At 37.9% G+C, this 24470-nt stretch overlaps 1 protein-coding gene across 1 annotated transcript in view; it reads right to left on the reverse strand.

Moving 5' to 3' along the window:
• Window positions 1–24290: 24290 nt before the first annotated feature.
• Window positions 24291–24470, reverse strand: part of HAAO (3-hydroxyanthranilate 3,4-dioxygenase) — a 35749-nt gene continuing 35569 nt past the window's right edge. Inside the window, exon 10 of the mRNA XM_085315780.1 lies at window positions 24291–24378. Coding sequence (XP_085171906.1) covers window positions 24291–24378 — 88 coding nt within the window. The remainder of the gene's footprint in view (window positions 24379–24470) is intronic.

The following is a 24470-nucleotide window of genomic DNA, read 5'->3' on the forward strand; positions in this document are numbered from 1 at the left end:
ATACCACTGGCAGAGGTATCATGCATTTCTTATTCTATCTAGCCAATATGTCTATATTTAACTCTGATCTAAAGGCATTGAAATACGGTATAAGGAATATTTCATCATCTTGCTCATTTACGGTTTACTGCAAGATGCTGAGCTTTTCTGGGAGTTGGTGGGAGTCTTCAACTTCCACTAGCTTTGTGGGAATTTTGGTGTGATAAATATTTCACAAGAATGCCTTTCATTTTGTGGAAGCAAACTCCAAGTCCTTCACCTCTCCTCTGAGGTTTTTATGAAAAACTCCAGTAGAAACTCATCAACACATTGATGTAATTTCCAAATAGAGGCTTCCAGGTGTCTAATGGTTGAGGTAACTTCCATTTCAGTAAACTTATTTATGTGATTCTGTGTTTGTGTGATCTGGATTTAATCTAAAATTAGGAGGAAATCTAAAAAGGTCTTTCATGCCTAAAATGGAAAAAGAATCCCTTAGCCTTGACAAAGCCTCAAATTCAGAAGCCAGCTCCCTCTTTGACCTGAAAGAATGAGTAGAAATGATCAGTCTGTTCTTAGAGTGACGTGGGTTTTTCTGTCTATGGTATATAAACTACTTCAGTTCACACTTTAATAACATGTACAGTTCATATTACTGAGATTTTCTGTGTTTATGTTGAAGGGTATTCGTTATTGTYATTTATCTTCCAAGAGTCTTTATATTCAGTATACTGCAGGTTTTTCAGCTTGTAGACTATATGCTTCTCTTTCTAAGAAGCTAAGTAYTTAGGAAATGTAAATGTGTTTTAAACATGTTAACTTGAAATGAAGAACGATGTTTATCAGACAATAAGGGGAAAAAAATGAGACTTGGAAAAGAGAGGGAGTGTTTTCCTATATTAGGGGGATTCTTGTGAGTTCTAAACTATAGAAAATCAAAGAACAAATTGGCAGTAGCAAGGAAAAAATAAATGATATCAGCTATCCAGAAATTAGCTTTTTTTCATGTGTAATAATTGAAATTTTGGTGGCACAAAGGAAATTACTGCATGAGTWTAAGGATTTCAAATACTTACAGCAGTGAAAATGTATATGGAGTTAATCTGATCRGTATGGTGTTCTTGCATTCATATAAATATTAATGCACAACTCTTGCTTATTGGAAATGAGATAGCTGCATTGCTGTTGCAAACATGATTGTCAGGAGAAACAAAGTTTGTAGGGAAGGTGATACCCTTGTTGACCCTGTACACCTGGTGGACAGGGGAAAATGATACATAAGAACTCAAACTATTCCACTCATATTGGAACAGGTAGTATAGGATATTGCTGGATTAATAAAACAATGTGTATTTTATATGAGATTAGTGGCTTTGTATTCACAGCATTGCTCACCTGGCTTCTAGTTGCAAACACAGCGAGACTCCTGTAACTTGCTTGATGGTTCCTCAGTCTTCCACCTTGCTTGGGCCCTGACTCGATTTTAACTAGATTTTGCTTCTAATTTACAATATTAACATTCCAATGACTGTATTTAARTGCCTTTCTTATGGAAGAATCTAAGCCAAACTGTCTCTGTCTACCTTTTTTTCCCCTCTAAGAAATTCCACATCTGCAATGCCTTGTCTGATCATCTGCATTTGTGGGTATGATATTTTACTCCTCAGCCGTCTTCTGGAGGGAACTAATTAGTACCCCTGGGCTCTATCTGCATTTGTAACTTGGTATGCAAGAGTGGAGTGATAGATTGAAATGGATGGTGCTGAACATCATCATCTCTCTATTTGTGTACTACCAGGATTGTAAAGGCTGTCATGGGCTGCTGCCCTCTTGTAATCAGCTACCTGGAATTCCTGCTGATATAAAGTTTTGCCTACCTCCCATCTTGCATGGGGTTATGTTATGGCATGCTGTGATATTCCATTAGAAGCAATAGTATGCCAGCAAATACGAGAGCACCTCATTTTCCTACCTTTTTTTTTTCCCCTTCCCTCCAAGGGGGTTATATGTCCTACAGCTGATCTGCTGCCAGCAGGCTACTCACTGAAATTGGAAATGCTCTCTGCATCTCTATTCCGGATGCTGTGATCCTGCCAGCTATCACYAAGGGAAGCCTCAGAAACAGGACTGCATTTCACTGCTCACCTTCAGCAACTGACTGAAGGCAAGCAGCAGTTTTCATGGTTGCTGGTGTGTGGAAGGAGAGTGAAGAGAGTAACCGTAAGAAGCCATTACTTCTGCCAAGAACAGCCTTCTAAATAAAAGGAGACCTCCTCACACCAGCTTGTATTTGTCATTCTCATGGTTATGTCATTTTCTTAGCATGTCAGACTGAACCTCAGTATGTGAAATACTGAAGCAGTAGCCATCTCTATGTCAGAAGAGAGTAGAGTTGGAATAGTTATAGTACAACTGATGAAAGAAGTAAGGAGCCCTGAAAAGAGGAACTGCTAGAGAAAGTAAAGCAAATAAGTATGGGAAAGAATTTTTGAACCAGAATTTGGTAGATCCTGAAGCAGTAACAGAGAGATGAAAGCAAGAGCTGGTAAATAGGAAGGATCACTTGGCTCATAGTAGCATGAGGAGAATTCAGACTTCCTTGTGGATGGTGCTTGCTGTTGATATCTGTTCATTAGCTGTATGCTAGAGGACTATGCAGTATTGCAACCTGCATATTAGTTTGGAGACTCTTATCTCTGTTAAGCACTGGAGTGCATTTACACTGGAGCTTCCTGCAAGAGGAACRTTGATGCACATGTAAATCATTCTGGGAATTGAAGCTATAAGCAATACACAGCGATAATTGAGGGATTTGCCTCAGAAGACATATTAATGCTGTGAGCCAGGTTGCTAATGTTGATGAAGTGCTGGAGACTGATATGATCTGGGTCTGGTCTGTTCCAGGGACTGCATATTCAGGGAAGTATGGGAGGGGCAACTCACTCTGGTTCCCTTTGTCCTGCACGGCCCTCTAATATTCTCCCAGAATATTAGACCTCCTGGTCTTGCACGCTAAAATGCTTTCATGGTACCCCTTGGGTAATGCTAGACATGCCATCAGCATCATACTAGAAAGAAATTTTAACTAGGGTTATGATATGCCTCTTTGAAATAGAATATCATTCTCCACTGTTGTCCCAATAAAATTACATTCTCGGGTCACAGGCATATGACATGGGCCCCAGGCAGGGAGTGTACTTGATACTATGCAGTATGAASACGACTAGGTAGATATAGAGGGAGAGGAACGTGGGCAGAAGATACTGACAGAAAAACTTTCCACTGTTTGCTCCAAGGAAAGGAAATCACTGTCTTCASTGGGGAACTTTAAAGAGTAGCCAGAGTTTGTCTGTGTTGCTCTACTAACAGATTTTCCTCTCTCCCTATAAACTTTACTTTGAAATGAAGGACATCTTTTATAGGATACTATCAAACTGTTATACTTTGTAGGTAAGCCTGAAGATTTATTTTAAAGTACTGATCTTAGAGTGGCATAAAATGTTGTTTTTCAGAAATCCAGATGTTTAAGCAGTTAGCATTTTGCAAGTTTGGTAATCTTACTAGTGGTGTGCTCTTATCTCCCCTTTGCTAGTTTTTCTTACTTAGATGGGAACTTTTCTGCCTGTTCAGGGAGTATAGCATGTCTCTGCAAGACAATATAGAAAACCTACTGCAGCATGTCTGTGTGGCAAAAAGAATAGCATAGACAAATCAAAGTCCATTGGTAGTAATGTTTGCTGAAGAAATAGCTACTGAATATTACTCTGTGTACTTACAATATAGAAAGTAGCTTCCMAAACCTGCAAAATAATGTCCATAGATTGAGACAATTTATAATCTATGAAGCTGGGGTGGAGAGTGGGGAAAAGAAGGAAAGGAAGGAAGGAAAGTTTGAGTCAGGTTTATATTTTAGTCAAGTCTTGACAAAGATGTCAAGATTACACACACACACACACACACACACACACACACTCACTCACTCACTCACTTACGAGTGCTACAAACATATATACATACAAATGCTTTCAGGAGAAGCATTTTCAGAAATGATGTGGCCAGACATCCAGAACATAAATTTGTTTTCAAAAATCGTCAGGTAGAAAAAGTTTGGAAAGAAAAGGAAGTCATAGAGCAGACAGTTTCATTCAGGAGCATGGTTTTTCAGGGCAGACACTTGAAATGTAACAGAGATAGTGGCATCTCCACTGCTCCCTGGACATTAGCAATATTGAATGACTTGCTGTGRAAACCAAACAAAGCAGTGGCAGGTAAGATAACGGTACAGAATATGAGCCCCGGACACAACTGTGAGCCTGTCTGTCCATGTGATTAATGGAATGAGCCCACTCCAGGGAATGAAGAGCATTAAAAAGACCTTTGCAGAGCTTGTGAAATGAGCCCGCTGATCGGCATTACACAGAGGTGCAGAAAGTCTAAGCTGTTGACATTTCTTGGGAGATACCAATATAAAATACTGGGAAATTAACAAGTGATCTGACACACACACAGTCTTTTCATAAACGGCTACACACTACAGGGTCTACCAAGTCCAACCCTGTTAAACTCTTGGTAGAGGAATGAGAGGGGAAAAATATTAGTGATAAACTGGGATAAAATTCTCTGTGTAAAGTCTGAATCACTCTGTTTCCAGTTAACCAATTTCATTAYGGGAGCAAAACCAACTTTACCTGGTCATCCATGAGGAGACAGAAGTGTAATTTTGCAAATGGTCCATGTCTCAAATGATATCTACAGATTAATTGTACTTGTTACTGAAGACAGAGACCCTGCTCCACAAACTTCATTATCTGCCACAGATGTTCAGTAACAACTTACCCTAAAAACTGATCCTGCTTTCCCTCTGGGAAATTTTTAATMTACTCTGATCTGATCTTTGCTCTATGACACTGAGACTCTTTCCCAAAATATCTCCATGGGAGTAGAGTACCTAGTTTCTTCTGACCCTTTTTGAAAACTGTTTTTGTTTTGTTGCAGATAGGATATGCCACTGTTAAGATGAAATTAATGGGCCATGTATTCTGACAATGTTGATAACTCTTGTATCCAAAGTTGCCTTTCAGGCTGAAGCACAAGTTCTCTTGATTTACCATTTGTTGCTGAACACACAAGAGGTTGTTCTTTATGTTTTGCGTATTTCACATTTAGTACTAGAGAGATTCCTGACCCATGAACCAAGAAAACATTCAGATGATGGTCATATTGATAATTTATCAGCTATAGTTAAGGAGATGATATTTTTCCTTCAAATGTGCCACCTACTGTCTTACTGTCTAAGTTTCATCATAAAAATATTCTCAATATACTTTAATTATAAAATACCTATAGGAGATTTACAATAAAATGATGTTAATAAAAAATAGAAATCCCTCAGCTAAATGGTAATGTGGAAATATTTCCTATTAGTTATTATCACTTTTCAATATTATTTTTGAATTGTCTCTGCCTCTATTTCCTACTGATCAAAACTGTGGACCAAACCTTGGTGTTCTACTTGCATAGGCCTAGTGGCTCTTTCCAAAAGCAGTAAATGAAGGCAAAAAATTGAATTAGAAAATGATTAGACAAACAGGAAATGGCATAAATCCAACTCAAGCACATTTTCACAATCAAAGTCCTTCTTCACTTAGATCCAACATCACTTATATTTGTGATCTTGAGTCTGTGGGCCCAGGTTAGAAACCTTGTATGTATTAGCACATTTTTTCTGGCATGTGCTGTCGAATAGCTATGTTTCTTTGGTTTTAGAGACTCTTAGACTATTTTGAAATAGTGGGTGCATTTGGCTGCATTGTGGTATCATGTCATCGTCTCAGTTTCTGAGACCTTTCCCTAGGTCGCTCTACAGGAAACACGTTCTCTGTGATACCCTTTGTCAATTTATGTACATGCAAATGTGGCTTCCGAAAGAGCGCTGTCACTTTTTCGGAGACATTTCCTCCCCTTTGCTGTGGAACCGAGGGGGAATCTGTTCACTGTAGTGTTAAATCATCCAGTAGTAACAGTCCTATGTGACTTCTTACCCTCATCTCCAAAGAGCAAAAGACAGTGCCTAGGACTTGGATACTTGCAYCACAAACATTCAGCTGCACTTTGCAAGTTACCAGAAAGGGATCAATCATTCCTAATTACGGCAGTATGAAATGCTGCCGTATTAGCACCTAACAATTGCTCTCTCTAGCTTTATGCCTTTTTTGTCCTGTAGGAACCAGCAAATGTGTGATTTTTTTTTTTTGGGGGGGGGGTCAGTTCTGTGGTTAATAGCCAGTTAGCGGTTTCTATGATAATTAAAAGTAAACTTGAGCAACATGGAGCTGAGTTTCCTTTGATTCCTATCTGCTAAGTTTATTTTTCCCCACACAACTTTTTCATACTTTTTTCAAATCTCACTATTTTTTTCTGAAATGCCTTTCCTGATAGTCACTGTTGTGGGGAATTTTGTTGGTTCCTTCTTCATCTCTGTTTGTTCAGAAGGACATTCATCTCTATTCTTCMTAATCTTCATTCTGCTTTTCCCTTTCTCTCTGTTCTAGCTCCTCTTTTTCTGTGTACCCTTCAGTATTATAGACTGTTCCAATGGAAAATGTTTCCAGTTACCTTTCACGAATGGGTGACGAATGCAAATACAGGAGTGCTGTGTGTCTTCAGTGTCTTCACTAGCCCCATAAAACGCAAGACCTGCCTTGAACTGACCTCGGTGATGTCTCCTATTTGTCTGCCTGATGGAAGTGTTTGTGTGACTTGAAGTAGCAGGTCTGTTGAGAGCAGGATGTATTATTGCTTTTTTTTTTTTTGGCGAGGGGGAAGACTTTTGCCTTTAACCTAAAATTAAAGAGCTGTTTTAGATTTCTTGCCTGATTACAAATTTCCTATTGTCTGCCTTCCAGAAATTACTGACAGTCTTTTCCTGCCTGAAAAAAAAGATAATTTGTAGAAGTCATGGAATTAAGTTAGAAAGCTTAATTCATTAATACCAATGAAATGCTTTAAGATCTGGACAACAGTATTGGATATCTTTTGCTTCTGTGATACTTTGTTGTGGCAGTATGAGAATATTTGTCCAGCCCTGAAGGATGAATAGTCACTGTTACACTGTCCTGTGCCAATAGAGATTGTGGTAATACAAAATGTTACATAGCTACATTTTTTTTTCTGAATGAGAGAGAGGCCTGTGTAATTTTGGTGTCACTTAAGCCTTTGTTKAAAAAGTTCTGGTCCTCTACACAGTAATTACTTTCATTGAGGAAGTGCATACATTTTGTTACTCATGCTAATTACTGATAAGAAAAGTGGAAGAAAGCTCAGTAATGAAACTTGTTTCATGTGCTTCTCTCTTTTGTACTAACTCAAGTTCTGCAGAGTTTGCAGCAATTACAAAGAACGCCTTCTGTAATCATCCCACTTCACTGTAATTTGAAAATTCCTTCTCTCCTTTCCTTTAAAAATGACAAGGTAAGGGGCTCAGGTCTTGTCAAAGCACACTTCACATGCTATGTAGGCTAAGTGGCAGGTAGGTAGTTAGGAGAGAGGCCAAGCAGACAGAATAAAAAGGGAACATTTCCTTAACTTTGCTACTCACTATGAAGATTAGTGGAACAGATGCTATTACAAGGGAGGGRGTAACAGCTTGGCTGGATTAGGGACTTGGACATGCTAGACGTATGGTTTGCCATCTTAATTCTCATAACTGGGCTTGCTAGCTCTTCTGATCTTCAGTCATATAAGACTTGGTGGTGGGAAAGTGACTGAGGGATTAATCCAGTGTATTTCTTGCTTCCTGGATGTTTCTAGATCTTGAGACAATGGAGTTAACTCAGTTTTGTGATTTTGATTTGACTATTAAGGGATAAACTATTTTTTTGAAGAAGGCCAAAAGGTTCCATCTGAGATAATATATATTGTACAGGATATAACAAAACTTTTAAGTGTGTCCTTTTCTTTAGAAAATGTACTCTGATATAACCTGCATCTCTGTAAATCAGCACTGATTCCCAGGACTTTACCTGATATTACTTTAGATTTACTTTAATAATAGTGAGGTCAAAATTAGATGATACTTTAAATCTTTCTGTATGTCAAAACAACAAAACTAAGAGTATGTAAAGATTGAAGCAGCCTTAATATTTGCAGAACAGTGGCTAGATGTGAGGAGCATTGTTTGGAGTTCATAAGGTTTTACAATTCCTTTCAAATGAAGGCTAAATTCCTCTGGGGAATGAAACAGTAATATGTCCTCTTGAGCTGCAATGCTAAAGATGGAATAATTTTTCTGAGATTTGATTATTATTCAATACTAACACAAGCTGTCTTTAGCCATGTTGAGTTTATTTTCCTTTGAGAATCTTGGCTTTGCTCAGTCATGTGGTTTTGAAATAGCTCTCTTGTCTGTTTTRACTTCCTTGGTACCAGTATCAGGGGATGAATAGGTCAGGTATTTCTAAATGGAAGTCTCCATTTGGCAAAATGTCAACAATAACAAAACAATAACCACCTGATACAGAGATACAGCTTTTCTAGTCTCAGCCATTCAGACTTGTGTAAGCCACTTCTGCATTATATGTACTTTTTTATATAAAAAATCACTTTTTTGGTAAATTGTTCTCTTCTGATTAATAGGACTGATAATGTATGAAAGACTCTTTAAGGAAACCAAAGATTTCTGTATACTATACAAATCATCAGTAGTACCCAAAGACAGAATTAGGTGGACCAATCCTAGTCCAACTACTGGGGGAACTCAATGAGATTTATTAAAAGTATAAAATATCTGGATGGTTTTCTTAAACCATTCTAATGAACTGTCCCATGGAAGTAATGAGAAACAATAACAAATTGAAAAGAAGATACTTTCAGGAAACTTAATGAAGGCTTTTCAAAATCACATATCTGGGAGATGCAAATTGAAATTGTGATGAAACAATCCCATATTTATTTAAATGGATTCAATAGCCAAAGGTTGCATATAGAAGTGTTTTGATATAATGTGAGGAGAGAGGGGGAGAGCCATAGCTACATATATTCAGATTCCTAAGTTCGTATGGTTTATTAATTCTAGGAAAAAGAATATGAAGTGCAGCTGAAAAAAAGCTCGGGAAAAAAAAATAAGACAGTTATCCCTGGAGAAGACAGTAAGATAAAATGGGAATATGATGTGATATTGCAACTGGGTACTTTCCTATAGAAAATCTTAACTTATGAATCAACATGTTTTTTCAGAAAGACTTCATAGGATAGCCAGTTCTTCTAAATCACAAAAAAAGGTAGTGTTCTTCTGTAGATTCCAGTAGAAGTGCTTAAACAAATCACAGCTTTTATTAAAAAAAAAAAAAAAAATTCCAGCCCTTGCCATCGTGGAGAAAAACATGAAATGTAACCAGAGTAAGGCATGCGAACTCAGGACAAGAAAGATGAATAAAATGAAACTATAAAGACTTTACATAAAAATTAAGATCAAGTCTTTCAGTTCATAGGGAGTTCTAGTACTGAAATGTACTGCTAAATCTAAAGACRTTGCATTAAGTTTAGCAGTGCAAATATAAAGTGGACCCCGGAGACCCATATAACAAACAGAGAACAGGGACAGAATGATTAGAGAGAGGTAATGCGGTATTGATCACTAAAAAGATGGTCCAATAAATGTAACTGAATCTTTCTTAATGTAAAAGCATAAATATTAAGGGGAATTAAAATCTGTTAGTATATAAGAGTAACAGACCAAGGAGAAATAAGCAGCAAGTKGATGATGGAGAAAAATCAAGTCAGATAAACTTGATTAGTATTTTGGAGATTGAATTACAGATGCCTGCAATGGAACAGATACAATTTATGTGGCTGTCAAATTCCACTCTTATACAGTTGAAATTCCCAATGATTCTAAGGACATCCCTTGAGCTTTTCCTGATTGCACTTGGAGAGGGAACAGACCTCTGGCCTTAACTGAAAAAAAATGTTCACTGTAAATATTCRTTCAAATATAGCTTTATTTATTAGTATAGTCAGGTGAATTTATACCTCACAGAAAGAGGATAAATGCATAGATGTGTGGTTCTGGGGGAAGTGGGAGGATGAGCTATGGATAATAATAATGCAAGCTTGAAACTAACTTGAAAACAAGACGGTGTAAGAAAGAAATTCCAAAACTGTGGTATGTTTACTGAGGGATAGCATCACAATTGTACTGCTGAGCACTTCAAAACATGCATTGCTGAGAAATGCAATTGGTTTTCCATCCACCACCACCAATGGTGACAAATGTAATGAATTTKGGAATCCTACAGGAATGGTAGCCTTATATTATGTGTATTCTGAAAAAAGGAACAATCCCACTCACTTTATACCACAGTGAAGAGAGTGCTTCTTGGCTCCYGGGCCAACTGAAGTGGTTTCTGGGCTTTCTGCTCAAAGCTACCTCGCTTCTGTAGTATGACACATCCATGTTGCGGATCATTTGTCTTTGGCTCTTCCCTCGGCATCAGGTGTCTCCCATTGACCCTGAAATATAGTTTGTGGTGTGTGTAGATAAGGGTATATTTTTTTACCTTATAGCATCTGATATAATGTGTGGGTTGTTTTTGCAGCCAGCCAGAGGCATGGTTTTTATACCATGAAACAGCAGGCATATGTTTTWTGACCTAGGATGCGGCAAGGTATATTGGGAGTCATGGAGAATACCAAGCATGGTGGGGTCAGAGTTCTGCAAAGGGTAGAGGGAGACAAACCTGCTGTAACCTCATCCATATGGCAGGGAGTGGTCTTTAGAGTGCTCTTCCCCCAAAGTGCTCCCTAGATTTGAAGCGAGCTAGTTGGAAATAGGGCTGAGGGATGACTGGAATCAGCTCCCAGCCCCATTCCAGCACTAGCCTATTTAGCAGGATGCACATAGGTGCAGCCTGAATTGCTGGGCAGTCAAGGACAACTTGTTGAATGCACTTGTGCCATGCTTACTATGTCTGAAAAATGATTAATTTCTATTTTTTTTGCAGTGGGAATCGATACYCTAGACAATATCTAAACCTCTGTTAATGTACATATGCAGATTATAAAGGATATTAAGTGAGTTGATAAGAGAATAAAATTGTAGAAACTGATCTGATTAAAATGGAAATGTGGACAAAAATKAAAATTACCTTGGATAGAATTTATTTTTAATGCCAATTAAAATAATAGTTAAGATTATTTGTAAACAATCCTCTGAAACAACTTTGGTTAATGCTGTGTTTCACATTGCCTATAACAAATTTCAGTTGGATGTGTGAGGGAGCCAGGAACATAGAAACACTGGTCTTGAAGTRGCATCTTTGTTCACGGACTCCCCTGTTGCAGCCAGCCATGACTACAATTATCTCCACTAAACTGAAATGCAAGTGATGATAAGATTCAGACTTACAATGTGTACATCATAGGGATAGTATAAAMGGATAGAATAATAAAAATTTAATAAGTTCCCTATTGCATAGGGATATTTTTAAGTTATTCCATGAGCACTGCACAAAATACTGAGGAAAAGACAGTAGGACAGAAGAGCATGTAATTGTTGGTATATATGTGTAAGGAATTACTTGATTGCCATATTATTGTTCACCCTGAGAATATTGCTAATTTGATGTTACACATCAAGAGGCAACATCTTGATAAAAAGCTRTTAAGTGGCAGAATCTTTTTTTAGTCAAGGGTTCTGCTCTTTTGTCAGTCAGCCGCTTGACTTTTCACAACATACAGTGATCGCAGAAGCAAATTTTTAATGCTAAATCTGTAACTCAGAGGACTATGCAGTCTTTGTTTCTCACTGCTGGATACTCAAGATAAGCACTGAACCAGATATACAGAAGTGCTGCCTCTCAGAAGAAACAAACATATGCTGAGGATGAAGGAAGTGGAGGGCTAATGAGGCTTTTGTCAGATGCCTTTCTCTGCCTGTTGGGTAGCTCCCTTTTTTCTAGCTAGCTATTTAGCCTACAAGCCTCAGGAAACAGATTGTCTCCATCTAAGTTTGTACAGCTCCTTGCTGTGCATGGGAGCCTTAAACCATAGAGTATTTGCTTTATTGATCAGTCAAGTTGGCAGAGTTTGCCTTCTGTACAGCTTTTCTCTTCCTTCCTGGTCTCCAGCAATAGCACAAACCTAAACAGAGAGAAGGCTAATACTAGCTTTCCCCTGATCGTAGGAAAAATCCTCTGGGCGTGTAGCAATAGCAGTGTCTAGCCAAGATGCAAGGAAACACACTATGTCTTATCCACATGCTTTGTAGATGAATATTCAGTAAATGTAGATGTCAGTGCAGACACTGGAGAAGAAATGCTTTTACTGAACTGTGGGAACAGATGAAGACAATGAGCATATGCCATTCTCCAGCACCGGACTTGAGAGGAAGAAGTATTAACTGKGGGGGGAGCAGGGATGAATGTCCCATCCCACTTAGCTCCAGAGTAGAGTTGCTTCAGTACTCAGTCCCTGGTTTGAGGACACTGGTTGATTGGCAGATCCCTTAAGTCCCTTAAAACCTTGCCATCCTCCTTTTTCCCAAGAAAGTAGAAGATAAAGTAYCTTTCAGTACTAAAAATAGCCAGGGTAGAGTTTTTCATGTGCAGTCTGCCTATATGTGGCTTCCTCCAGCTGATATGTCTGTAGAAAATCTGAGCCAGTGCTCTTTCTTCATATCTGTTTCTCCACCACTGTCATGTCTTTTGTGACTGAGTCTTTAATGTCCTTCAAGATGAAGCATATGGTTTTGCTGTTGTTAGAGCAGACAGAGGGCAAGGAGATGTGATGGCATATCACAGAAAACATTTATTTCTAGGAACTTAACTTCTGCTGTAAGAAACTGCCTTTGTGAGCATAGCTCTGAAAAATAATCCTTACAGAAAAAAGGACATCTGTTCAGACCTTCTATGAAATGACTGTAATATCAACTTAATAGAGAAAACTTCCAGCAGGAGACTATTAAACTTTCCTGAATAAATTAATGTTATGCTGTTTTAATGGAGGTTTGAAATAGATGTTAGAATTAAAGAGAATATAAAGGCTAGGTATTTGTGGAGCTTCACTTGAGTTGGTATAAAATTCTCTTTCAGATGATTACATAGAAAGTAAACTGTATTTTTAAAGCTGGCTTTAATGATCCATCTATATCAGCTGTACTGTATTGTAGAAGGAGACCTTTTAAAATATGACTTTAGTTGATGAATAAAGCTACCGTACATCAGCTACGTGAGATGAATGCATTCAACTGGATCAAACATACACTATGAAGACCAGGGCTGAGAAGAGTTAGTTGGGGTCAAGGGGTTTTAGGACTTGTTCCCTATCAGCCCCAATCCCAGTACAARTTAGCCTTGAATTGAATTTATGCTGCCCTGTGTGATCTCTGAAGTGTCTGACCACAGGCTGGAATTGTAATTTGGAATGTGCTTACCTCCTGCACCTAAATCATGCCTATTAAAATCAGAGCTACATCTAGAGCGAAGGAAATTAGGTGTAAAGGACCAGGCTGATCAACTTTTGTGTCTGCTAAAGCAGGTGATCTTAATTGTTTTTTTTCCCCCCTCCTCTTTCTCCCCTCTCCCCCTGGAGCAATGCTTATTAATTTGGCTTCTCTCTTTGCTGTTATATTATACTAGAACTTCAGTTTGTTATAACAGCTTCAATTCAATATACYGGTGAGTACTTATTATCTAAATACTTTGATTAATAATCATGGAGAACTTGTCATGTCCTTTTTGGAAGCTCTTTGCAGCTAAATTTCAATAGACTTGGAAACGTCGCACAAAATCTGACCTGGTGCTGTTCTGGGACTCTTTAGGGTGACCCCTGTCTAGTCGTCTTCATGCAGACTTTCTGTATTCCACCTTATGTACTGTGTACTAGGTAATTTAAGAGAAATCATTTTAGCTCTCTCTCTGTGTGTGTGTGTGTGTGTGTGTGTATAAATACAAACACACGTGTGGCTCTTGCAGAAGGTTGACAGACAACATAGGGTTTTTAAAACTTAGGGGCTGATTCTGAATTTGATCTCCACAGAGGAGAAGCAATGTGAGTTTATTTGGCCCTGAACAGAAGATCTCTGTTTAGGTAGTTTACATGGAATTATTGCTTTAGCTAATCATGTCGCTGAGCTTTATATTTCAGAAATGAACACTTATGTCACTTCAAGTGGTTGCTATGGAAATCCTCACAGCATGAACCTCCTCAATGGAAACCTTATGGYAGATAATTTATGTCTATTATTTTTCTAAACACATCAGAATGAAAGGGTTTTGCAAGCCTTCATAAAATACCTACAAGATTTACTACTTGATTGTTACAGCATTCCCTAACCTTWCTACTTCAAATCAGATAAATAAAGGTCAGATTCAAATAGTATGCATTTAATCAAAGAAATAATACAAGGAATTAAAGAATTCAATGGCCTGGTCTTCTAACATATTTTCAGRTGGCTGCTTTTTAAAAAAATTCTTTATGAAGGTCTCCTAGAAATATGAATATGGGAGACACTACTGACATTTGAATGCATTGCTCTTCTCTAGAGTCTACCCTCATAGAGTGTAGCAAGGAACAAATCTAAAAAACTGGAAAATATGAATTGTTTTTCAGTTCCAGTTTATAACTTAGTTGTTGTTTAGATGATTAATGAGCTAACTTGGAGCTTGCTTTCACTCCACTTAAAAATTTTAGCTGAATTCCAAAGTAATGAGAAAGGAGTTAATTAACTGTTTTTTTAACATGTTTTCAGTGTTCTCCAGTGCTGTGTTCTGCCTATTTCTAGATGTTCACATTTCAGTGCTACCATCCTTGAAGCCCTTCCTTTTCAACAGAATGAAGCTAACAATTCTGTTTTTCTAGCATTTCTACAAAGACAAATTCAGCTGCAAAGAGATTGTTACATTAGAGTACTGAAACAATTGTGTACCTTATTCAAGATAATAGAACAATATGAGTGAAGCTGCAACTTGCAGAAGATGAGAAATGGCATATGTAAATGTACCCTGTATTAAGCAGTCTTCATGTCCTAGTGTATTTTCATCGTTATGTCATGCTTTAGCTATAAAGTCTATGTAGAAAGAAGGCCRGATTAGCCTAGTCTTACAGCTCCACAGCCAAGTACAATTTCGTTAGCTGCATATTTGCACAAATGCAATTGAGGATTGCATTTCTTCCAMTATAGATACATGAAGAAATGAATAAAATGGGTTCAATGTGAAATAATTAGGAATTAGATATGAAAAATATTTTAATGAAAGAACGCACAGGCTGTATAAAGTAAGTAGTAGAAAATGTTTTCAAAACATTTTTCTACTTTTTATATGTGTCTTTTTTGAGCAAGGTGAATATTGGTGCTTTTCACAAATAATATTTTTACTAGTTCTGCGGGGTAAAGATTTTGAGGATAACTGTTCATATGATCAAGTAAAATGTATTTATTTCTGTCCAGTTCCCACTGGACTAATGTTAGTATCATAGAAATAACATTTGCAACTAACTCGGTGCCAGCTGTAGCAAAGGCCAATATCAAATGCGGGTGGAAACAGTGCTAATGGTGGGTTAAAGCACACAGGTGAGCAAGAATAAGGAGAAACTCAGTTTCCTGCTTAATAGCTCCCATATAGTAGATAAAAGGAGTACTTCATTCTCCTGAACTTTCAGTCTGTCTCTCCATTCACTGTATTCCCTTTAAAAATTGTGTCTGTTTAGCTTCCTCTGCCAGACACTCTGGCACAATTCCTCAAGCACTTAAATATCATTGCGGATTTGGGCTTCTGAGCCTACATCTTATTTCCTTCTGAGGGGGAGGAAGCTTTGCAAGTAGAGTTAATTTTGCTATAGAGGAAATAAATGCCTTGAAACCTTTCTATTGGATTAAAACTGATAATAAAAAACCAACCTTTGTCCCTCCTGCCTTGTGAGGCATGTATGAGCTRCAAAGATCCAACTGCCTGGGATGCTGAGAGGAGGCTGGTTTAGATGGARCATTTCAGGTAGGCATCTGCCAGTGATGCCCAGGACAGTTGTTCCCATTTGTATGATCTGTTTTTGAGTGTCCTCTGACAGTATGTATGGAGTGCATATAACCCACAGAGAGCACAGAAATAGCTGCTTCATAGAAGTTTCTTAAACATCCTGCATTTGACATAAATAAAAATGGCCTTTAGCATCAATCTCTTGTATCTCTCTGACTGCCACTAACTGACTAGTTGTGTTAYAAAACTTCGAGCACATAAATTAATGCTTTGACACAAATTTCACCAGTATAGGCAAAATAAGATTTAACAACTAGTTGCCACATAAAGATACTAAGAAGGTATATACAGGGCTGTATGCATGGTAGTTATACAAGTATRCACATGTGTACGTAGATATAAAATCTCTTTTTTTAAAAAAATAAAAATTTTGTAATGGTATTTTGGGGGATGCAGAACACAGAGCAGAGCAACATCTGCGTCATTGAAGTATGAGAGCCTGATTCTTTTTCCACAGAGCTGTCGGTCAGGGCAGTTGCATCACAGCCAGTAAAGATAAGAGTGGCAAATTACTTTAAATGAAGAATTGGGTGTAGATTACCTAGCTTATATCCAAAAGATGGAATAAATAGTTTTTGACAGTCTTAATTAGCGGTGCCATCCATACTGGAAATGGAAGCCAGAGGGTTGATTAGCTTTCATTTTAAAATCTAAACCTGATGGGCTAAGGCAATCTGATTCTGGTGCTAGCATACTGTTTCCTGTCTTGTTTTAAAAGTGAAACTAATCTAGTTGGTTTTGGTGAATAAAATACTAAATTAATTCTTGTCATTCTGCAGTTTGTGTGATCCTTGTAGAAATCACTTCAAGATTTATCAAGTGCATTTTAGTAGCTGAAAATACTTTCTGAACGTTAAAAATGTACTATGGGAAGTTACCTGTGTATTCTGTGAAATGTTAAATGCAATTTCATTTTCTTTGGTTGCATAGTTGCTGTAAGTTATTGTTTCTTCTCACGGAGTAGATGCATCTCTCTAAACTGAAAGCACATTTGAAAGGGACTAATTCTTCCCCTAATTCTCTTGCTCTTTATTATGTGTCTTCCTGCTATGCTGAAGACCTTTAGATCAGCCATGGCTTGCATCATTCAGTGTTTTTAATTATCATCACCTCCAACTTCAGTTACCTGCTTATGTCGTGCCTCATGTTCACAGCTGCTAGTCAGTGGGGCTCATGACTACAGATGACAATTAAAATCCCTGCCTGTTTTGCAGGGTGTTTCATTAGCTGCTAACAAGTTCTCTCCCTCCCCCTCCCTTTCCTCTTCCTGCCTTCATATGCACACTGTGGTCAGAGAATTTCACATGCATATGCTTCCTCTTTTCAATGTCATATCAAACTTTGAATTGTGTCATATCAAAGCTAGATATTTTTAAGCTTTTGAAGCTACTCAGTTTCATTCAGGTTTATAGTTTTTTGCTGTTCTCTTCAGAAAGAGAATAATCTGCTTAGAGGATATAGACATTTAATGTTTATTTGTCACTAAGCAATAAAGCATATAGGGTTTCACCCACTTGCTTTTCTGTTCACCAGTGTTAAGAAGCAACCAGTAGCTGTTAACACTTTTCTCAGAGTGTCATAAACAATGTTAACCTCTTCATGATGCTACAACCTTTAGATTATTTTTTCCAGGTCAAAATATTTTTTCACCTTCATTTTGTAATGCATCCCAAAACACTATAGATGGCTCAGATCTACAAGTGCAATCAGGCAAATAATTCTCTGGAGCAATGTCTTTGAAAGTATACATGCTTTCTGTTAGAGCTTGCTTTTATTTTATAGAATAATGTTTTCTGTAAAAGCATTTGGGGAGTAGGAGCTGTCCTCTAGTTCTGCACTCTACTACGTTCACTAGCAGCTCTGCAGGGCTTCCTGTGTGGCTCAGTTAATCTTCCTGCRATATTGCAGAGCTTTAATAAGAGGAGGTGCGGAGTGCCCCTGTCAGCGTAGCTGGTGACTGGGATGTTCCCATGGGAGAGGGAAGATGAGAGTCTGAGTCTCCACTCTTGCACAGAGGAGACTGCTCCTTTCCTTAGGCTATTGGATAAAATGATGTGATAGCTCTCTGGCTGTGGTTTACATGGGGGGAATGAGCTTTGTTCAGCACTTGGAAGAAGTAGACTGCAGGGCTCCGTGGGTCCTTGGTAATTGGAGGTAGCTTTCCATAGCACCTTTAGAACAGAACATTGCAAGGTGGCAGTTAAAATGACCCTCTGGGCATTTCCCTGTGGTTTAGCTGCAGATAGTTGTGTCGTGCGCTGTTTTTTGCACAGCATAGAMRTTRTTATGGAGTTATCTGAGRTTGCCCAAATCTGCCTTCCACATGRAGTCCAGACATTGGACCCTCGGGTTTTTGAATTACTGCTGGAGGAAGGGAGAGAAAGCTAGGTAGGTGTATTTCAGGGCCAAATCCCAGTAGTCTTTAGAAGTCCTACACTGAAGCTTCCAAGCACTGGTATTATACATCAGCTCATTGCTTACATAATTGGATTGTCAAATATATTTTCAAACAGTGAAGCATAAAGAGGGCAGCTTATTGTACGAGAGTTTACATCTACTGTGAGTGAAATACAAGCTTCATCATCTACCTGCTTTCGTTTTGCCTCTTAATCAAGCTTGTTTTCTTCAAGAAAGAAAATTAAAACCCCTTTAAATTAATGTTTTCTCTATGGCTGTACAACACTGCAAAAGTCCTATTTTTCTCTGGCATAATAAAGATGTGTCCAATTTCCTCACTGAAGCTCCAAATATGCTTATGTTTAGTATACTCTTGCATTGCTGAGATTTTTCTCGGTGCTTTGTAAGGTAATATAGTATAGTGTTTGTAGAATTCCAGATAATTTTACCCCAACTTCAGGATAACCTATCWCCCAAACTAGAGAGACATCTTTAAATTCCTGTCTGTAGTGGGCATGTACATGCACCTACTGAATGTTAAAAATACAAAGCATCATTCAAGTATTCCATTTTATGCTTGCAATGCAACTTTCACAGAATTTACATGGCCAAAGGTCTTTTGTGGTGTATTGAATCTAGAGCAACAATAATTCAGAAAACATTGTCCAAGGATCACAGACCCAAAACAGAAGATCTCTCTGAAGAAGGGAATCTGATGTATGCATTAGAGCTTGATTTGTCTAAAAAATTTGCCATTTCTTGGTTTGTTTCTGCAAATGTGCTGAATACTGCTGAACCGTCTAATTTTCCTCTCCCCCTTTCCTCAGCCCCTTCCAGTCTTCAAGCTTCAGTCAGAAGCCCAGTAAATGGGAGACTTCTTATTGACTTCTACAGTTTATGTTGGATCTAGTCAGTGATAATCAARGACTTTCTGAGATGGATTGTTTTGCCACTGGTATGTCAGGTATTGACTCTGAGTTGCAATATGATTATTAATGTACATTAGCTCTGTCTCATTCACTTTTAAATTAACAGCAGCAGTTTTATTTTGGGTCCAGTCAGCTATTCTGCATCCTTTGCTGCTGAAGAATAGCTTTACAACTATTTGTATCTTCAATTGGAAACAGACGAGAAAATTATGATCTTCATTAGCTTGAAGTTTTTCTTCAAGTGCACTCTGGATTATTAGCTAGGAAAAATAATTAAAATGTCTGTAACATGAACACAAGCTGTTTTTCTGAAAATCTGTTAAAGAGTGTAAGTAATTCTTTTCCCTTTCACTTATGTGCAATGGTGGTGGGAGGGAAGCTTTCTGTTCTTCTGTTTTATATAATAAATGTTGCTGGAGAGCTGAAATTGGAGTACAATGAACACTTAACAACAGAATGAAAGTATTTTTATCATCACACAACAGGAGTGAAATCACTCGTTTCACAGGTGCAACCTGTAAACTGTTTATGGGGGTTTGAGGAAACAATTTACTACAACACACCAAATCAGTTTACTGATCCACCCAATCTGTTTTTCTGGTGGGGTTTGTTCCTTTGAAGGAATAAGTAAGATATGAAAAATAAAGCAAGCATGAAAGAAGACGAGCTTCTCTCTTGACTTTTACTAGCTGTCAATTTATATTCTGCAACATGAAATGTAGTTAGTATTAGATCATTATCTTGCCTGAACTGTATTTTTTTTTTCTTGTGTTGATTATCCAGTTGGTTTTAAATTAAAGCTCTGTTATTGGTCTTTGATCTGTTTACTACATGACCTGCAAGGGTCACTACTTTCCTCTTGTAGTTCACTCAGAACCACAAACATGTGTTTTGCTTAAAGTTGCTTTTTGTATGTCTTGTTTCAATAGATTAGGAACAGCTGGTGAAGACTTGAGCTTTGCTTACCTTACTAGGATTACTTTTTTTTAATGTTGTAATTACTCTGAGCAACAGTAATTGTTATGAACTGATGCTGGATAGAATGGAATCTTGCTAATMAACGTATTTTATTAAGTGTTAAAATGTGAGACACAGTCTCACTGCATTCCTCCTTGGTATTAAGCTTATWTGAAGAACTGGTGTAAGTCATCATGGCTCAGCATAAGAACATGAGAAGTGCTCAAACTCATCTAGGCTAGTGGCAATAAGAGACACTAATTAGCAGAATAGATTGAAATTAATTGAACTAGTTTAAGTGAACTGAGAAACTGACTGAAAGCTACATGTCACTGCTCAATTTTTTTTTAGTACTATAATAACTTTGATATTGCTTGTGCATTTAAATATTGTAATAGAAATTCAAATATATCAATAACAAAAAACATCCATCATATTTTACCTTTCTCTTTGTAAAACTTACCATTTTTTTCACCAGGCTCAAACATTAAGTTGATCAACTTGCTTTGCTTGTTAGTGCATTAAAGAATTGAACAACCTCAGGTTCTCCTGATACTTAATGGCCCTGTCTAGTTTCTAGTCTGTGCAGGCTTTGCTGGAACGCTGGTTAAAATATATGTACATAGAAAGGTTTTGTTGGAAGTCTTTGAGAAGCTGTGGCAAATACGTGGACTGCCTATGCAGGAATGTACTAGTGAGGTCAGCACAGTCCTGCTAAAGGCAATAACAAAGTTTAAAAAATGTGAGGTAACACAATACCTATTTGATTCAAATGGAAAAAGAGTGTCCAAATTGAGTAACAAGTGCACGCTACATTTAAAAAAAAAAAAAAAAAAAAAAAAGAATTGTATAGAAGAATAAGTCGCTGATAGTAGTCACCGATATTGATAGGACATGATCTAGTTTTGTGCTGGTCTTGTCATGGACATGCATGCACAAAACACTTTGTCTGCAGGAGTGCGTTAGGGCCCTTTGTAGACAGTGTGCCTAACTCAGCCTTTGTCACTGACTGGTGCCTRTAACCCTTCTCTGAGATAAGATTAGTGTTGGACTGCCAGGCTGTAACCCCACAGATTTGGATGCCAGAGCAGACTTGAGCTGACCACACGTGCACAGTAAACAACACCTAACAGCTAAGAGAACTCCAGGAAACCAACTTGCATCTGGCCAACTTCCTCATAGACAGAGGAGTGGGGCTTTTTAGGTACCTAGTTTAATGTCCCACGTTTGGAACCTCTCAATATAATGCAGAGGAAGTATAAAGCACGTGAACAGATCTGACTGATCAGGAGCCCCCTGGAGATAGCTGAAAGAAAATGTGAGGTTAAATCTGATAATGTTTCTTTGAGTTCAGAAATATAGAATTTAGCTCACTGATARTTGAAACTGGTTTCAGGGTCCAGAGTGACTACTTTCAGCTAGCTTTTGAGAGTATTGAGTCCAATTCCTTCTTTAAAAGAAGGCACTAGTGCTCAAGCCCACCTGYGCCTGCTTAGCAGTGGGCAACCTGATTTCAATCCCTTTTCAGTCTGAAGAAGGTTCAAATCAATAGAAAGTACTCCAGTTGTCAGACCACAGGCTCAGGTGGGTAAGATGCTCTTTGGTGGGGCTACATCTTAATATCTAGGCCTTTCTACAAACCTTCCGGTGCTGTTTTGATCCCCACTTTGGGTACGTTTATGGGACTGGACCTCCCTTACCTAATTTTTCTGGGTGACAGCAGCTGCTCAAAACRAAGCTAATGCACTATCTGAGTGGTCTGCTAACAGTACTATCTGCTCAACTGTGGGGTTGAGAGCATTGGAAGCAGCAGGACAGCAGATGACAGATAACTGGTTTAGGGCTCTAGATCCAGTTTGTTCTGCATCAAGGCATCTAGAGCTGGAGTTKGTTCAGGTGTTTAAGGGTTTAGAGACCTAAGTCTCTAAAAGTCATACTCATCTTGAAAATAGCTTGAGAGGAGCCTGTATTTTAAATTCTGAAGTCAGCTACTTCTAAAATTGGGAGATATTAATAATCTACAGGACATGGAATTTTTGAAATAAAAATTCCATGGATGACAGAGCCTATGAATGTGTGAAGAGCTGTTGATTTTTCCAGACATTGTTCTACATGTTGATGTATTTTTATCTGCTTATTTAGTCTGAAATACAGAAACATTTCTGTGAGATGAAGTAAACCCCGAACTAGCACTATAGCAGCTACTTCCTATTTGGTAGACTACAAAATTAACTTTTTCTTATCCTAGATCCCTTAACCCTAATGTTCATTCAGGGAGCAGGCATTTTTGTAGACACCCAGGCACATGAATAGCAGATAAATGATTACCTTTGGCAAGAGATCTTTTCATATCTGCATTCATAATTCCCTAAGGACTGGGCTGAATGTAAGGTACAGATTAAAGTCAACCCATCTGAGTCATTYTCACCATAAGAATGAAAATGTGAATAAAACACATATGACATCTTAGTTTAATAAGCTTTGTAGGTGATAGATGTGTTTAAAAATAATTTTAAAATTTACATCATAATTACAAGAAATCAAGTAACGGTAACTATTTGCTTTTTTTAAACATGTGATTGGTAACATTTAGAAATATTTAAGCAACCTGTTATCCAATGGTAAAAACTTATGAAGGACAATATGTGAAATCTCTGGAGAGTTCCTGGGAGAAAAACAGGAAAAGCTAATTATACACCCTGCTTTCACATTACATTCACACATTAAAGTGCAATGAAGAAATCTCATCCATTCCTTCAGAAAGAAACAACAGTTAGCAGAAACTGATTACTTTACATCTTTTTTTTTCTTTTTTTTTTCTCCCTTGTCCAGCAATACACTTTTTAGGTTACTTTGAAATGAAATTTCTACAGCTGGAAAACCATGACGAGAGTGCTTGCATTAGTGTCGTAGCCCATTAGATTAGGATAGTGTACCACACAGATGGCACTCAGCATGCTGTACGGCATGCTACTGATAACTGTCATTGACATTGCATTGCCAGATTTGGTAAACTGGTACTAAGGGCCCTGGAGTAATGGCCCAGTGATGATCTAAGTAATGCTTGCTGCTGTTATGGCAGCCACCTCTTGCCCTTTCACTAGTATCCCTTTCCYTTTCCCCACAAATGGTTCAGATCCTCAAGCAGTGCTTGCAGCAGGTAAAACTTTCTTTGTTTTGTTTTGAAAGTACCTTTTATCCAGATCTCAGAAGTTCTGGGAACTACTGCGGTTAAAAACCCACCAGCCATTGGCTGGTAATTAATCAACCATAGAATCAATCATAGAATCAGTAAGGTTGGAAGGGACCTCTGGAGATCATCTAGTCCAACCCCTCCTGCTCAAGTAGGGTCACCTAGAGCATGTTAGACAGGGTTGCAGCAAAAAGGACTCCCCCCTGCTGAAGCCCAGGCTTGAACCAGGGACCTTTAGATCTTCAGTCTAGTGCTCTTCTAGCTGAGCTATTTCAAATGTTATGCCCAATTTGTTATACATAACAAAACTGAGACAAAGTAGTGAAGACCAGGTTACAAAAGCCACCAGGGATAAAATATGACTAGAATCCAGGGTTCCTTATCTGAAGTCTTGTGATGTAGCTAAACTGTAATCTAGGAAAACAATAYTACTCCTACCTCCTTTTCTTCATTTTGCAGCAGAGGATTGCATTTGAAAAAAACCCTTTATTCTAGATAGCATCATGYATATTATTCTCTGTATGTGTGTGTGTGTATATATAAATTCCTGTTACTTGGATTTTTTTTTTTGGGGGGGAATAACAACTATAGTTTTATTTTTAATAAAAAGCTAGTTGTACACTTTGATGAAGCTTAAGCTACTTTTTTTTCTTTTAAGTCGTAATTGGGCACAATGCTTGATTCCACTTAATTCTAATATAATCATTTTGTTAGGTTGTTCAAATTCCTTGCAGTCTGACTGATCATTAAGATGAGCCAAGTAGCTTAGAACTTCTTTATCACCAAACTCAACTGGCACAACAGTTAGGTATAACTGGTATAAGGTTGCTTGCGTTTTGGATCCTGAGCAATGTAAAGAGCCACACATTCTTCTGCTCTTTTCCAGTAGTACCTAGAAAAATGAAGAGACAGATGATTCAACAATAAAAATATTTATGCTGCTGAAAATGTAGTAGAATACAATGAGGTTCTGTTCTGGTTACT

This window comes from Rhea americana, unplaced genomic scaffold, assembly GCF_003343005.1.
Source record: "Rhea americana isolate MKP2758 unplaced genomic scaffold, rheAme1 scaffold_44, whole genome shotgun sequence".
Classification (NCBI taxonomy): Eukaryota; Metazoa; Chordata; class Aves; order Rheiformes; family Rheidae; genus Rhea; species Rhea americana.